Raw genomic sequence first — 17,822 nt, 5'->3', positions numbered from 1 at the left:
CCTCCTGCAGCTCAGCAAAACAGTATAAAATCTGGGTCTTCTGGATCTTGGCTGTGCTCTCTTTGCAGACTTGTGATGAACTTCAGTGACACCCTGCTTCTGTGATACACTGAATGGTGCTCTAGAGCATCTTGATAAAACGATATGTGGCAAAACAAAATAAAGTTTTCACTGTTAGATCTTTGACTATGCAAGCACTGTGGAATTTACAATCAGACTGTTCCATCCAATAACTAATTCAAAGTAAGCTCAGCAGACAACTGTGGACAAAACATTATTTGGTAATTTCCAGAGTGCATGCTGGCATCAATGCTGGCATGATTTTCAGTTGGCTTATCTGGCATTAACTAAATGGCAATAGCCTCAAAATAGTGTCAATAACTTTACCTAATGATGCAGCTGGTACCATTTCAAGAGGGGGCTACTACCAGTTGTCAAAAGTTTCAAGCAATAAATTCCAGCACGAAAAGCTTTAGTTTTTATTTTCCTGCCCACCAGCGGTATTTAATTTTGGTGCTTGGTTTGTCACTTGCAGGACATTTTATTCATTGTGGGTGATTGCATTTCACCCACCTATCCAGTCTCTGCAGATCAATTCAGTTTTAATTTGTAAGAATGGTCCTCAATTGTTGCCAGAAAATACACACCAATTGATTGTTTACTAATTGACCACTAAAACAGCAACAACTTGCATTTATCTTGCACCTTCAACAATGAAAATTGTCTCAAAGCACTTCACAGGGTGTATGACTAAAAATGGATGCTGAGTGAATGAAGGAGCTATTAGAGGGCAGGCAGTTGGAAATGTGTAGAGATTTAGGGGGGAGTTCAGATTATGGGGCCTTGGCACAGCTACCTCAGATAGTTTAAAGAGAGAGGAGATGCACAGAGTTGGATAAATAGAGAGTTCAGTTGGGGGGTGTTGCACCACTAAATAAAGTTGTGGGCTAGAGAGGGGGGTGAAACCACAGAGGGACTTGAAAATGTAGATGATAATTTCCATTTTAAAATTTTGAAGGATAAAAAGCCAATGCAAATGAGTGAGAATGAAGGTGATAGGCAGGCAGGAATTGGTGAAAGGTAAGAGACCAGCCAGGTGAACACTGGAGCCTGCAGTCTCAAGTTTATTGGCAGCAGATCAATTGATGTAGGAACAGAGGTAGACAATGAAATGGTGCTAGAAATAGGCTTTCATCGTGATGGAGAGGATATGATGCAAGAAGCTCAGCTCGGGGTTAAACAGGGTATCGAAGTTGTGAATGGTCTCGTCAGCCGGTCACTGGAGCTGGGAAAGGGGATGGAGTTGATGGCAAGAGTAGAGTTTGTGACAGAAGTGGAAGATGTTGGCCTGAATTTTACAATAAGAATAACGGTGAAGTTATCTGTGCTCAGTATTATTATGGAGTAAATTGGACAGCAACTTGCAATGTCTATACATGCACTGTAGCATGCAGAAATCAGGAAGTTACTGCCCAAGTGGTCCTGCTTCTCTACAAGCTTCACTACACCAATCTTCACTGAAATCTACCAGCTGTAGCGGCCACAGCTCCAACCCGAGAGCAGACCAAGGACCACATTGCCATTGGCTGGAATGTGACTGTGGCCATGAACTTTTATGTTCCTGGTACTTTCAGGTTGAGCTAGAGATATTTCTAACATCTCCCAGTTTGTCATCCACTGTTGCATAAGAGAGGTCACTGAAGCTCTCTGTTCTCAAAAACAACAAATTACATTTAATTTTCTCTTGCCAGAGACAAGCAAGTGGAATGATCATGTGGCTTCACTAGAATTGCAGGCTTTGATGCGGTGCAGGATGCCACAGACTGCACACATGTCATTTTGTGGGCACTGCAGGTCAACACTGTCCACCGCTAAAAAGGGATTCTGCTCCCTCAACATTCAGCTGGTGTGTGGCCACATGCAGTGAATTAGGCAGGTCAATGCCTGGTATCCTGGCAGCCGTTGTGATGCCTTCATTCCATGGCAGTCTGTTGTGCCAGCTGCATTTGAGCCACCATTTCAAGTCAAAGAGTGACTACTGGGCAACAAGGGATATCCACTGACCATTTGGCTGATGACTCCAATGCAAGATGCACAAGTAAGCACCATGCATAAAAAGAAAGCCATGCTGCCACACAAAATATCTTAGAGTAGGCCATTGGCGTGCTGAAGTAATGCTTCTGCTGCCTGGACTGCTCCGGTAAAACCATGAAGTACCCAGCAGAGTAAGCATCAAGATTCTGGGTGGTCTGCTGCATGCTGCATTACCTCGCCATCATGAAGCCTTGCTGCCAGCTATATGGTGAGAAGCTGAGGAACACGAGGGTGAGGAGGAAGAGGAAAGGAGAGGCAGCCTAGAAGGCCTCTTTCTGTCTGGGCTGTCCATGAGGAAATCATCAGAGTGTGGTCTTAGTAAATGCAACTTGAATTCTCCATTTGCTAACTGCCCCACTGACTAGCCATCTCCTCTCACTGACCATCACACAGTCCTCTTGGCCACAATGCAAAAATAAAATACACCACAAAATTAACAATGCAAAACAAATTTTAAAATGAAATTATGCCAGATGTGGTAAGACGAATGTTTCTTCCTGACAGATGACAGCTGGTTAATACTCTATGAAGCCACTGCGCCTCCATGGAGTGGTGCCTCAGAAATCCTACTAATCTGTTGAAGGACATGTTGCTAGAACTCTGCAACATTCTGAAAGCCCCTTTGTGCATTCTAATCCACAACCATGATGGCAGCAAGCTGCAGTACTCAACATTGGGTGGCTGCTGGTTATGTTGCAATAGAAGCTGCAACATCGACCGTCAGATGCCGTATCATGGTTGGATGCACAAGTGTACAAATGGAGTAGGCCACCATTTCCTTGCTGAAAAGGATTGGCACCAAACGCCCAGCAAAGCCCTATGCTAACTTGCTCTTGAACCCCTTCATGCTCCTTGACAGGCTTTCTAGCCTTCCCAATGCACATAGTATTTGGTTGTGCATAACCACCAGCATTCTTCTGTTAGGCCGATCAATCAATGTCCTCATCTGATTCCTTTGCAGCAGAACCCATATTTGATCTCACCCACCAGCAAGCTGACACCTGGGTTACCCTTGCCCCCTGTCCTGGCTGCAGCTCATGCCAAGTGTCTCACTACATGCAGATCCTGCCTCCAATCTGTGTGCAGTTTCAGGAGCTGAGCTGGTAGCTGAGTGTGTGAGATAATTTTGTTATCACCATCTCCTCGGTGTTCCTCCACTGCCTGGCCAGGTTGGATCTCTTTGTTTTTTGAAAGGTACAAGGTTAAGATTGTGGTGTGAGGAAGGGGGAAAAGTAAGAGGTGCATGTTTAAACCATCGGCAGCTTGTAAATCAGGAGGTCATGGGATGATGGAGAAGTGGGATGTGGGAAGGAGGATTAAATATGAACACACCGTCATCTTCAGTGGTTTCAGCCCTGCCACTGGTTATGACCTGTGTACTGGCCAGCAACATCTCCTCTATGTAAGTACGTGCAACTGTACCTGTCCCCCTCTGGTTAGTAGCTGCTGCTTCCAGTTGTGCACCACCTTCTCCCACAAGAGAGAGGAAAGTGTGTCAGTGAGTGTGGTGCAATGTGTGTGTGGTGCAATGTGTGTGTGATATGGATGTTATGGTTGAATAGCTGGCAGTGTATACAGCTAGTGAGATGTGGGTGTGAAGCTTGCAGCAGTGTTAAATGTGTAAGAGTGAGGCGAAGTTTATGAAAGTGAGGCATGAGGTCTGACTGATGGAAACTGTTGGCTGATGAGTGATGGGGTGTGGTGGGTGATTTGAACAATTACTAAAACAACTACTGCTGTAGTTGTTAGAATTTGACATTTGAGGCTGCATTCATTGACCTTGACCATTCAAGGTCATTGAACATCTTGCAGCATTGCACCCAGGACCTCTGGACTTGACTCCTGGCATTGACCTCCACAACTACCTAATTCCACTGCCTTTTGACTATATCTGAAGGATCTGCCGACTCTCAGTAGATACAGGATATCTCTTCTCCTTTCCATCTCCTGCACCAAGACCGAGTCTGTACTCTCCCTGGTTGTGCCATTTCTCACTCTTTCCCAGGTCAGATTCTCTTCAATCACAACTACCAGCATCTGCCCCAGCCACAATGCACCTTCCCTTTGAGGTGCCAGCTCACTTTAAGCAGTGCTGACTAAATTTAAGCTATGCTAGTCTCTCAAGATATTGACCCCTTGCTGATGCATCCAGCCAGCAGTTAGCACTGGCTGGACACAGACTTTATTCAGATGAGCCAGCAGCATGAAGTTGGTGTGCTGTTTGAATCATAATCAACAGGGCAGGTTAATTGCACAACAATTTCCCCCACCTATTTTCAGTGGCTATCCCATTTACACCCCTGTGTGTCTCAGTAAAGATTCTTCAATGTGATTGTTTGCCCTATTCACTCAGGTCCCAGATCTCCTGTAGAGGACGTTATACTCTATGGAACACCTGACAGCCATAAGTTGCCACTCAAAAGCCCACAAAAGTCCATGGGCAGCTGTAAGCCTAATAAACATAGAGTGCCATTTGCCACTGACTGCAAAATTTTCAGCCTTCCCAATACTTAACTGGAGGAAGCTGTGGCTTATCCAAGGTGGGTGTCAGTCAATTTATCTGGCAGAAAGAGGCAACGGAAGAGTTGAGAGAGAAATTAAACTGGATGTCATTACTGTACATGTGGAAGCTGACCTCATATCAATGAATGATGGTTCCAAGGGCTAGGATGTAGGTGGGGAATAAGAGAATGGATATTTGGGAGAATTTTAAAGTGACAGATAGGAATTAAAGCTATTGTGAAAGATTCTCTATTGTGGCTCAGATAGATAAATGTAAACCCAAATGAGGGCATTCCCACTGAGCTGGAAAATGGTGTATTTCCGTTCATTTGCTTAACAAGACTGGCTCTCGAAAGTTAGCAGGATATTGCCCTTCAATTCTTTGTTTACTGGTTAACAAATAACAATAACTAAACTTTACTGAAATAGAGTCTTGTGTGCATGTGCTATTTGGTCTCTATTTTTAATTAGTTATTGAAGCTAGTGTTATAAGTCACAGTGATTACACTATACAATGGCTTCTATCCATTTGTCAGAATTATCTATTTAATTAGCCAACTGACATCAGTCGGGTTTCTGAACTTGCTATCAGTGATAAGGTCTGATGTCGTAAATCAGAATATACATTAAAATTCTGACATTAGAGGATGCAGTTTTTGCCAGAAAACTATCGTCGTTACATTTTTTCATTCGTTCATGGGATGTATGCTTCACTGGATAGGCCAGTATTTATTGTCCATCCCTAATAGACCCTGAGAAGGTGGTGGTGAGCTGCCTTTTTGAACCACTGCAGTCCATATGGTGTAGGTACACCCACAGTGCTGTTTGGGAGGGATTTCTAGGATTTTGTCCCAATGACAGTGAAGGAACGGTGATATATTTCCAAGTCAGGATGGTGAGAGGCTTGGAGGGGAAATTCTAGGTGGTGATGCTCCCATGTGTCTGCTGCCCTTGTCCTTCTAGATGGTAGTGGTCATGGGTTTGGAAGGTGCTGACTAAGGAGACTTGGTGAGTTGCTGCAGTGCATCTTGTAGATGGTACACACTGCTGCCACTGTGCATCGGTGGTGGAGGGAGTGAATGTTTGTAAATGTGGTGCAAATCAAGCAGGCTGCTTTGTCCTGAAAGGTATCAAGCTTCTTGAGTGTTGTTGGAGCTGCACTCATCCAGGCAAGTGGAGAATATCCATCACATTCCTGACTTGTGCCTTGTAGATGGTGGACAGGCTTTTGGGAGTCAGGACGTGAGTTATCCGCTGCAGGATTCCTAGCCTCTGACCTTGCCCTTGTAGCCTTAGTATTTATATGGCTAATCCAGCTCAGTTTCTGGTCAATGGTAACCCCCAGGATGTCAATCGTGGAGGAATCAATGATGGTAATGCAATTGAATATCATGGGGTAGTGGTCTTGTTGCAGATGGTCATAGCCTGGCACTTGTGTGGCATGAATGTTACTTGCCACTTGTCAGTCCAAGCCTAGAAATGTCCACGTCTTGCTGCATTTGGACATGGACTGCTTCAGTATCTGAGGAGTTACGAATGGTGCTGAATATTGTGCAATAATCAGTGAACATCCCCACTTCTGACCTTATGATGGAAGGAAGGTCATTGATGAAGTAGCTGAAGATGGTTGGGCCGGGGACACGACCCTGAGGAACTCCTGCAGTGTTGTCCTGGAAGTGAGATGATTGACCTCCAACTACCACAGCCATCTTCCTTTGTGCTAGGTGTGACTCCAACCAGTGGAGAGTTTTCCCCCTCATTCCCATTGACCCCAGTTTTGCTAGGGCTCCTTGATGCCTCACTCAGTCAAATGCTGCCTTGATGTCAAGGGCAGTCACTCTCATCTCACCTCTGCAGTTCAGCTCTTTTATCCATGTTTGAGCCAAGGCTGTATTGAGGTCAGAAGCTAAGTGACCCTGTTGGAACTCAAACTGAGCATCAGTGAGCAGGTTATTGCTAAGCAAGTGCTGCTTGATAGCACTGTTGATGACCCCTTCCATCATTTTACTGATGATGGAGAGTAGCCCTGATGGAGCGGTGATTGGTTGGGTTGGATTTGTCCTGCTTTTTGTGTACAGGACATACCTGGACAATTTCCAAATTGCCAGGTAGATGCAAGTGTTGTAGCTAAACTGAAACAGCTTGGTTTAGAAGCACAGCAAGTTCTGGAGCACAAGTCGTCAGTACTATTGCCAGGGCCCATAGCCTTTGCAGTATCCAGTGCCTTCAGCCATTTCTTGATATCATGTGGAGTGAATTGAAGTGGCTGAAGACTGGCATCTGTGATGCTGGGGACTTCCAGAGGAGGCCGAGATGGATCATCCACTCAGCATTTCTGTCTGAAGATTGTTGCAAATGCGTCAGTCTTATCTTTTGCACCGCATCATTGAGGATTGAGATACTTGTGGAACCTGCTCCTCCAGTGAGTTGTTTAATTGTCCACCACCATCCATGACTGGATGTGGCAGGACTGCAGAGGTTAGATCTGATCCGTGGGTTGTGGAATTGCTTAGCTCCGACTATCACTTGCTGCTTATGCTGTTTGGCACACAAGTAGTCCTATGTTGTAGCTTCACCAGGTTGATACCTCATTTTTAGATATACCTGGTGCTGCTTCTGCCATGCCCTCCTGCACTCTTCATTGATCCCCGGCTTGGTGGTAATGGTAGAGCGGGGGATAGGCTGGGCCATAAGGTTACAGGTGGTGGTTGAGTACAATCCTGCTGCTGATAATGGTCCACAGCGCCTCCTGGTTGTCCAGTCGAGTTGTTAGATCTGTTCAAAATCAATCCCATTTAGCACGGTGGTAGTGTCACACAATACAATGGAGTGTGTTCTCAATGTGGAGACGGGACTTCGTCTCCACAAGGACTGTGCAGTGGTCACTCTTGCCGATACTGTCATGGACAGATGCATCTGCTGCAGGTAGGTTTGGTTCAAACATAATGCTGGAAGCTAATTTATGTCAACAAGTTAAATAACTGGCCCTTTACGTTCCTTGGAAGATGAAAAGTATTTAATCCATAAAATTCTGCTATTAGATTTTTAATTATTTAAATTATGAAACATTTTTAAAATTTAAGCAGCTTTAATTCAGAACTCATTTTGCCAGTCTTACTGCTTCTACAAACGTGGAATTACCTAATAGTGGCAGATTTATTGTCAGCCAATTTGAGGATTGAAGTTAGACTTTTGAGTGATTTACTTAATTGAATTTTTAAAAAGTGATGTCTTGGGTTTAAATGCTGTTCTTGACATTTACATAATGCTGGCAGCTAATTGATGATTATTGGCCCAGATTTTGCAAGGGGTGGTGTTTGACGGCGAACTATTGACATTCACCATCATTACCCCTCTTAAACTTACCACAATTTCAGGATTTAGCACATGCGCAGATTAAAAGAAATCCTGAAGCTGTTGTCTGTCACCCACAGATTCCGCTGTGGACCCACCATCCCCATTCCCCACCCCTTGAGCCAGCACTCACAGAGGCCAGTTAATCTGGCAAGAACTTCCCCTTTTCATATGCCATCTTGCATACGAAGTTGTCCTAGTGTTACTACATGATGCTATCCCAGTGGCTGCAGCATGGCTGATGAAAAGCTACAGACTTTCACTGGAGGAGATTGCAGACAGCCTTGCAGGAAGACCTTGAGGAAGCCTGACTTCAGACTGCAGCATTGCATGTCTGGGCTGCCTGCCTGACAGGTACTCGCAAAGGTATTAGTGGAGGGGCAGTGGTGGGAGGATGAATGCTTGCATCCTGAGAGAGAACAGTAGGTTTGTTCTCCCTGAGCAATCCAGCAACGTGCTGGAGGTCAGATTGCTGGATTGCTGTGATACCCTACGAGTCCCTTTGTACACTGCAATCCACAGCCATGATGGCAGTTATCTAAATTTGCATGACAGCACTCTGATGTTGTGTGACTTCCCCTTGTGTTGTAATGAAAGCTGAGGCATCAGCCATTAGACCCTGCATCTTGATTAGATCTGCAAGTGTTCTCGTAGAGTTGCCCACCTCTTCCAAGATGGAAAGGATGGGCGCCAAACTTGTGAAAGACCATGTGCCAAGTTGGTGCTGGAGTCCTCCATGTTCTTTAACATTAATCGCAGGTTTTCTGACAGGCGTGCCAATGCAGCAAGTACTGTGCATTGTGCATACCCATCAGCCTTATTCTGTATAACACCTCACCAGAGTCCTCTGCAGCAGAACACATTGCAACCTTGCCCTCTAGCCAGCTGACAACTGTGATTGCACCTTGTCCCATGCCTGTGTCACCACATGCAGATCTCGCCTCTTAGCTATCCTCGAAAATACACAGGATCAATATCTGAGCTGGTGGCTGTTGAGTATGAGTGTGATGGTGTTTCTTCATCATCACTCTCTTCCTGCTCTTCCACCTCCTTCAATTCCACCACTGCCTGACCAGGTTGCACTTCTTGGGTATCTGAAAGGAGAAAGGTTAGGGTTGTGGTAAGGGGAGGGGGCAAAAACAAGAGGTGAATGCCTACATTATCCAAATTTTGTAAATCAGAAGAGATTGGGGAATGAGGGGCAAGTGGGATGTGAGAAGGAGAAATTGGTATAAGCACCCTGTCATCTTCGATAGTTTCAGCCTTGCTGCTGGTCACAGCCCCAGTCATGGCTATGAGAGTAAGAATATGGAGCTGTGCCTGTCCCCTGCCAGTTATACACCACCTTAAGAGAGAGACATGTATGTTAGTGAGTATGGTGCAATGTGTTTGGGTGATGCAGCCATCATGAATGAATGGCTGTGAATGTGAGACTTGTAGCAGTGCTAAGTGTGTGAGGGTGAGGCGAAACTATGAATGTTATGGTGAGGCAAAGCTATGAATGTTAGGTACGAAGCCCAATTAATTGAGATTGTTGAGAGGTGAGTGATGGGGATATGATGAAATGAGCAGTGTGTGAGATAGTGGTGCAGTTATTGAGATATTGCATTTAGGGATGCATTTACTAACCTTGACCTCTCCTGTGAGGTCAGTGAACTTCTTGTTGCACTGGTGGCATTCACTGTCACAACTATCTGATCCCACTGCCTTTTGAGACTGTCTATCTGGAGGGCCTCCTGGCCCACTGCAGATAGATACCACTTCTCCACCTCTGCACCTTCTCGACTAAGGCCTTCAGTGCAGCATTGGAAAATCGTTGAGCCTGCCCTCTCCCATTGTATACCATCCCTGTATCTTTCCCCAGGTCAACCTCAGTTGTGCAATGATTTCCATCTCCAGCTACAATGCAATCCTCCTTTAAGAGAAGCAGTCTGAATTTAAGTACCGCAGGATAGCTTGCACACATGCTCGCCTCTCACAATTTTGTGTTCTCAGTGCAGCCACTTAATAACAAGCTGGCTGCATGCTGCAATCATTTAAAGCAGCACAGTTTGTGTGCTACCTGCATTGGAAGCAATGGGTGCAGGTTAATAGTACATTGCGATTCCCAGACCCATTTTCAGGTTTTATCAAGTTTTGCAATCTAATAGTTTTTTTTTAAACTTACTGTTCACATTTGTGCAGTTAGCATGACATAATAGCCGTGGAGAAATTGTTTCAATAGGTCCTGTCAGAACGGCATGGCCTCCAACTTACTGTGAGTAAGGTCATGGGAGATGTATTAGTATAGTGATTATAAAAACCTTATGCCTAGTGCATCTCTCGATCTCTAAGTGTAACACTTTATACAAAATACCAACAAACCCTACAACTGTTCAAGTCCCAAACCAGGGACTTGTTGGCTACAGAGGAACCCAGCCAATGGTGCAGGCAAGTCAGTGGATATCAGTGCCAGTCTCCAGTCCAAATAAATGGGGAGTGTTGGCAGCAGGAAGACCATCCAGCTGTAAAACCATCCACCAAATCCAAATGATGGGTGATATGAATGGAGAAGGGTGATCAACCAGCAATGTGGTGATCCCATGTAACTTGGGAAAAAGCTGAAAGAGAGGGAGCAACAAACCGCAACTGGGATTTTTTTTCAAAGGAGTATATAATGAGAGAAAAAAGTCAATAATTTCTGCTATTTTTCATCCCTTCAAATAACCTTGCCTGTCGAATCAAATAATCCAATAGCAAACACAATTTTTGTGTAATAGAAATTGGCTGTTCCTATTTGAATGACCTAGTCACGATAACCAAAGAATGACCTAAAACAGATAGCCAACTTTGTAACTAAATCCATAACCATTCTCCAAGGGGTAATGCCACAGGAGATTAGCTAGTTTTATCAAAGTACAGTTTATCAGGCTGAAATGAATGTCAGTATAAAATTGAAGTGTATGGTAATTTGACCTTTGAATCATAGAATCATACAGCATAGGATTGGGGAGGTGGTGGTGTAGTGGTAATATCATTGGACTAGTAATCCAGAGAGGACATAAATTCAAATTTGACCACGGCAGCAATTAATAAATCTATATAAAGCTAGTCTCAGTAATAATAACCATGACAACTATCATCAATTGTTGTAAAAACCCATCTGGTTCACTATTCCCCTTTGGGGGGGTGGGGCGGGGGGAAATCTGCCATGCTTACCTGGTCTGGCCTACATGTGACTCCAGACCCACACCAATATGGTTGACTCTTAACTGTGCTCAGTTCAAGGGCAATCAGGGATGGCAACAAACGTGGATGATGCCCACAACTCACAAAAGAAAAAGGAGGCCATTCAACCCATCATGCCTATGCCAGCACTTTTAAAAGAACTGTCCATTTAGTCTCACACCCCTGCTCCTTCTCAATAGCCCTGGAGTTTTTCTCCCTTCAAATATTTATCTAATTACCTTGAGAAAGTTACAATTGTATCTGCTTCCACAAATCTTTTATGTGGAACATTCCAGACCACAACAACTCAGTGTTTAAAAATGTTCTCTCAAGGCCCTTCTGGGTCATGTGCCAATTACCTCAAAGCTGTGTCTTTGGTTACTAACCCCCCTGTCTGTGGAAACAATTTCACCCTGTTCACCCTATCAAAATTCCTCATAATTTTGACCATTTCTATCAAGTGTTCTCTTAACCTTCTCTGCTCCAAGGAGAACATTCCCAGTTTCTCAAGTGTTTCCTCAAAACTCATCCCTAGTACCATCCTAGTAAATCTCCTCTGCACCCCCGCCAAGGCCTTAACACACTTCCTAAGTGTGATGCCCAGAATAAGTACTCCAGCCGCAGTCTAACAAGAGTTTTATAAAGCTTTACAATTTCCTTGCTTTTTGTACGCTATGCATATTTTTATAAAACCCTGATTTGCATATGGTTTCTCGGCAACCTTATCAACCTGTCTTGCCATCTATAAAGTTTTGTGTATGTACAGCCCCAGGTATCTGATTCCCCTACCCCTTTAACATTATTTAGGCTGACTTTCCTCATTCTTCCCATTGCGTCTCGTGCAAGAGGTGATCTAGTTTTTTTTTGTTTGCATACGTACTTGTTTTTAATTGCATTATTTTTGAAAGGAACAATGACTATTTCATGTTGTGTTCTATCACAGAGCACTTTTATAAACAGACCTGCTCTGGGCTGCCTGCCTCCTGAGAATTATGTTGAGAAACTGTCTGAGACACTTCTTTCAGTAAGTTCAACTCTGTGGTGGGAGAGACGCAGCAGGGTGGTGGGTGACATTATTTCAAGCTATATGAAGTGCAGCTCAATCGCTTAGAGCAACACAGTTCCGTTTAATCTTTCTTAGTGAATGCCGTCTCACACAAAGTCAAAAAGGCTAAATGAATTATTACCCTTTAGTTAAATGAACAAAATTATGTTGAATTCCATATACTGTAGCATCATTATCTCTAGATGTAATTTATTCAATCCTTGTTATCTGTTACCATACTACACATAGGCAGTGTACACCAAGGATTCATTTGCAGCAGCTTCTACTTCAATTGGAAAAATCCATTTATAATGCAACGTAATTTACAGTCATTCATGGCATGGATTTCACCACATTTTTTTTAAACAAACACAACCCTCCACATGAACTGAAACCTTCACTAGGGAAAAAAACACAAGCATTATATGAGCCGAAGCAAAGCTTTGATGACCCTATGTGATCAAGATGACTGTTTCTAAATGGATTTAAATCACAGACCATTACTATGACCTGTTTTTGTTCTTGCATAGCCATGATGAATGTATTATCATTGAGTCTCTAATTTTGTTCCTAATCAGGTTGCTCCAAAAGGTTTGAAGCAAATACAAACTATGGCATGTGGTTCCTGTTCCAATGAGAATGCCTTCAAAGCAGCTTGCATCTGGTATCGAGTAAGTGAAATAATTGCCACTATCCTTAGAAGTGTGCCTATTTAAATACAGCCTGTGAATATATTTGTGACTGCATCATGCAAGAATATTAAAAGGGACTTTTACACAATCTCTATTAGGGGATTTGACAATGTTTTGTAAATTATTTAGTGAGACTTCATTGAAAATAAAGATCCAACTATCTTAAATGCTTGGATGGGCTGGTGAATGACCTTCATGGTGAAATGGAGTGTCATTCATCCAAGACAGCTGGTTATAGACCCTTTCCCTGCCTCTGAATGTGCTTAAATGTGTTACATCTCTAACTTTTTCCCACCCTGGTGAAAGCTCATTGCCCTGAAACATTAACTCTGTTTCTCTCTCAACAGATGCTGCTTGACCGGCTGAGTATTTTCAGCATTTTCTGTTTTTATTTCAATTTCCTGCATCCAGTTTTGCATTTGTATTAGAGAAATAGAAACACGGGATCCCTTCATAATTTAGAAGCACATTTAAGGAGCTTTATTCCATACCTGGTCTTGCTTTACCTGTCCTAGGAATGCTTAGTGTTGAATCTATGTCAAAAGAAGTGAGGTGTGCCATTCCTCAGCATCTCATTCAACTTAAAAATACACCAAAAAAGCTAATTCACGTTTCAAGATACCTTCTAATGAAGTTGTGAAGTCCTGATCAATAACAGATACACATTGATCATGTCATTAATTGAATTCATGTTTGACAGATTTCTGTGGAAGGAAGAAAACATAATACTTATTGGTCATTAAATAATAAAAATGTTATGAGACTTTGGAATAAATGCACTGTCCATTTGTTTTAGGAAGGAAAGAATCAGTAAAAATACAGACACATTTCCTACCTTTCTCATACACATCTGCAGTCATTTGAAAATCATAATCCACAACTTTATTTTCTGGCTGATGGATTTTTCTTAATGAGCGAGAAAGAATTAAGAACGTGCATCACTGCTTTTCAACCCATTTAAAGTCAAAAATGGCAGCTGACACAGCCAAAAGCAAAACATTTAAATTGTAGCTCCAACACTGCTGCCTCTGGAGAAAGCTATGTCTTCAGATAGTTCTTGGCAATCCTGAAGGCAGCAGTATCATTACATTAAATTCCTGCTAGCAAAAATATTGTAAGGTAAATGCACCACTAGATATCTTTTATATTGGGAATCCACTCTTACTGGTGACAGACCAGCCAATGCAGAATAAAAACAAATCATCAATTCTCTTTCTCTGTAGAACAAAGAAAGAGGGAAAGCTATACATACAAAGGAAGAACTGGAATCTTGTATGATCAATCAGGTAAGTGTTCAAATTCTGAACTATGATCAAATTTGACATTCCTCTCATGCCATCTCCTTGGGAAATTATGAACAATAGGTGAATAATTTTGTTTTATTTTCTTTCATTTTTGTCACCTTACTTGCTTGAAAAATTAAGTGAACGGGTGGTTAATTCCGTTTGTGTGACTGTCTTACTGAACTAGCAATTGTGTTGCTTGTCCTGATTAGAATTTTCCTGTGTTTTGTTCTGTTTCCTTGTACAAACATACATCTGAACAATCAAGAGAAATAGCATACGGTCAACACAACTGCTTTCGTCTATTTTACATGTTTTCACATATATGCATATAAAAAATTCTGCAATATAAATTTATACTGTGATACTTCTAACTGTTACTCTGGTGTATATTTTGTTTTTTGACAATTCCATTGCTCTTCTGACTGCCCTCCCATTTTCAACACTGTGTAAATTCAGTTCTTTCTACTATCCCGTGTGTTTGCTGACTTACATCAACGCCTAGCATTCCAAAGCTTCAAAACTAAAATTCTCATCCTTCTGTTTAAATCCTTGCATGGCCATACCCCTTCCTGTCTCTGTAACCTTCTCTAGTCCCAAACTACGCCCTCTGTACTCAGAACTCTCTGTTCCTCTAACTGTAATGTTTTAGCATTCTCCCTCCATTCACCACACATTTGTTAAACAGTAAATGAAAGAGGACCACACATATTGACTCACTGTTGACTTATGCTAATTGCAGACTTTGACTATCTCGCTTTAGTAGATAGAAATGCGTGTGCTAATCTACAATCTGAGACAATGGGAGGATTCTTCCCCACCCCATCCCCATCCCCACCACCACCCCCCCACCCGCCCCAACTGCCCGAGGCGAGTTTGGAAGTGGGGGACACCATTTGATTGGGGGGAAAATGCAAGGTGGAGACCTTGACTGCCATCTTCCCGACTGCCCCCAATCAAGTTTCTGGCAGGAAGGATAGAGGTAGTCTTCCCACACAGAGGTCAGTTGAGGCCCTTTAGCCATTTAACAACTACTTAAGGATCTTATCTCACTGATGCTGATATTCAGCAGGCAGGGAACCCTCCATTTGGGAAGACTGGCCAGCACACCTGTTAGGTTTGCCTGCAGCCTAGTGGCAGTGAAGGGGGGGGTGGGCGTCGGTGGGTGATGGGGTTCCTTGTTCTCAGACACTCTGTGCTCAATCAATCGAGGGACCTGGCATTCTTAGTCATAGAGGTCTACAGCACAGAAAAAAGCCCTTCGGCCCATCGAGTCTGCACCGAACAAGCAAGTACCTAACTATTCTAATGTGCTTTCCAGCACTAGGCCCATAGCCTTGTATGCCATGGCATCGCAAGTGCACATCCAAATACTCCTTAAATGTTATGAGGGTTTTTGCCTCTACCATCCTTTCAGGCTGTGTGTTCCAGATTCCCACCACCCTCTGGGTGAAAAAATTCTTCCCCTCATCCCCTCTAAACCTCCTGCCCCTTACCTTAAATCAATACCCCCTGGTTATTGATCCCTTTATCAAGGGGAAATGTTCCTTCCTGCCTACCCTATCTATACCTCTCATAATTTTATACACCTCAATCATGTCCCCCCTCAATCTCCTCCGCGCCAGAGAAAAAACCCCAGTCTATCCAATCTCTCCTCATAACTAAAACTCTCCAGCCCTAGGCAACATCCTGGTAAATCTCCTCTGCACTCTCTCTAGTGCAATCACATCCTTCCTATAATGCGGATTCCAGAATTGCATGCAATACTCTAGCTGTGGCCTAACCAGGATTTTACACAGTTTCAGCATAACCTCTCTGCTCTTATGTTCTATGCCGCGGCTAATAAAGGCAAGTATCCCATATGCCTTCTTAACCATCTTATCTACCTGTCCCGCTACCTTAAGGAACGGTGGACATGCACACCAAGTGATCCTCTGATCCTCAGTACTTCCCAGGGTCCTACCATTCATCATGTATTCCCGTGCCTTGTTTGTCCTGCCTAAGTGCATCACCTCACACTTATCTGGATTAAATTCCATTTGCCACTGATCAGCCCATCTGACCAGCCCGTCCATATCCTCCTGTAACCTAAGGCTATCCTCCCCACTATTTACCACCCCACCAATTTCCATGTTATCCGCGAACTTACTGATTAACCCTCCTACTTTCATCATTTATATATACCACAAACAGCAAGGGACCCAACACCGATCCCTATGGAACCCCACTGGACACAGGCATTCAGTCACAAAAACACTCCTCGACCATCATCCTCTGCTTCCTGCCACTCAGCCAATTCTGGATCCAATTTGCCAAATTGCCTTGGATCCCATGGGCTCTTACCTTCGTTATCAGTCTCCCATGCGGGACCTTATCAAAAGCCTTGCTGAAGTCCAAGTAGACTATGTCAAATGCATTGCCCTCACCACACACCTGGTCACCTCTTCAAAAAATTCAATCAAATTGGTCAGACATGACCTCCCCTTAACAAAACCATGCTGACTATCCTTGATTAATCCCTGCCCCTCCAAGTGTAATTCTGTCCCTCAGAATTGCTTCCAATAGTTTCCCCACCAGGGAAGGTTTCCCCACTTAGGGGAAGCATTGCTCAGAGTGTTCACTCCCTATATCCAGCAGGGCTATACTGGCCAACTCACAAGGTATAATCAGAGGATTACCATGGACACTCTGCTGCCCCTCAGTGAGTCATTCATAGCAGCTTGTGAACAAGTTCCATTCCTTTAGTTCAGTTATGGAATTGCGAATGCCACTGGGATGTAGAGAACCAAAAAATGTTTAGGTAAGGATCCAAAAACAAGACCATTTAGGATTCATTAGGAAACAGTGTCACCTGGTGGCTATAATCTCACTGCTTCTTTCTTCAGGCACCTGGTAGCCCAGACATAACTATTCTATCCTTCATGGGTGGTTTTCATGGAAGAACTTTCGGTAAGGAAAATGCTGTTCATTTTTAAGTTAATGTATGTAATTAAACAAAGAAAATAGATTGAATGATCACACAATCAATATAGAATTTAATGTATTGTGCAGTCATATCTGTTTCCAATTCCCCAAAGTAAAATTTGCCATTGTCTAAGTTAGGTTTGCAGTGCATTTATGCAAATGCACAAAGCATAGTAAGTAAGAACCACAGGTGCAGATAGCCAGGTGGGAAAATGATGTCGTGGTGATATCAGATACCTGGCTCAAAAGGGCTGGTTACTAAATATTCCCAGGTACAAGGGGCCAGATTTTGCATACCGTGGCAGGTAGCTCGAGTGGGTAAATTTCACCTCGGTAAAGTTCCCAAGTGTGCACAATCTTTGCTTCTGGGGGGGTGGGGCAGCTGCAGGATAGAGTGGGGGCTGCCAACCCCAGAAGCAAACTGGGAAGGGCAAGTGCCAAGGCAGCCTGGTTAGAAGGCCCGCCTTGGTTCTCTGGGACTTTGTTCCAATTGTTTTAGAAGGTGTTAGGTCCTCTAGCCCTCATGCTTCACAGTGGCTTATCACTCCCCCCACAACCCACATGGCCTCTATGCCAAATCATGCCTCACAACCACTCCCATGGCTGCTTATACCCTCCATGCCACCTCCATAGCCACTCACACAGTAACCACCATGGGAAGACCTCAGGAGTACTGTGGAG

The 17,822-nt window shown here is 43.6% G+C and overlaps 1 protein-coding gene across 4 annotated transcripts in view; it reads left to right on the top strand.

Moving 5' to 3' along the window:
- abat (4-aminobutyrate aminotransferase) overlaps positions 1 to 17,822 on the top strand; it is a 210,519-nt gene that overhangs the window by 155,971 nt on the left and 36,726 nt on the right. For 3 of the 4 annotated variants that reach the window (XM_041205746.1, XM_041205745.1, XM_041205747.1), the window contains 4 exons: positions 12,101 to 12,181; positions 12,781 to 12,873; positions 14,118 to 14,180; positions 17,063 to 17,126. In XM_041205746.1, the coding sequence (XP_041061680.1) occupies positions 12,101 to 12,181; positions 12,781 to 12,873; positions 14,118 to 14,180; positions 17,063 to 17,126 (301 nt within the window). The remainder of the gene's footprint in view (positions 1 to 12,100; positions 12,182 to 12,780; positions 12,874 to 14,117; positions 14,181 to 17,062; positions 17,127 to 17,822) is intronic. The other variant, XM_041205748.1, reaches the window with a different exon arrangement.

The sequence above is a fragment of the Carcharodon carcharias genome, chromosome 15 (assembly GCF_017639515.1).
Source record: "Carcharodon carcharias isolate sCarCar2 chromosome 15, sCarCar2.pri, whole genome shotgun sequence".
NCBI lineage: Eukaryota > Metazoa > Chordata > Chondrichthyes > Lamniformes > Lamnidae > Carcharodon > Carcharodon carcharias.
Note: the sequence above shows the minus strand (reverse complement) of the source record. Positions and strands in the feature narration are given on the sequence as shown.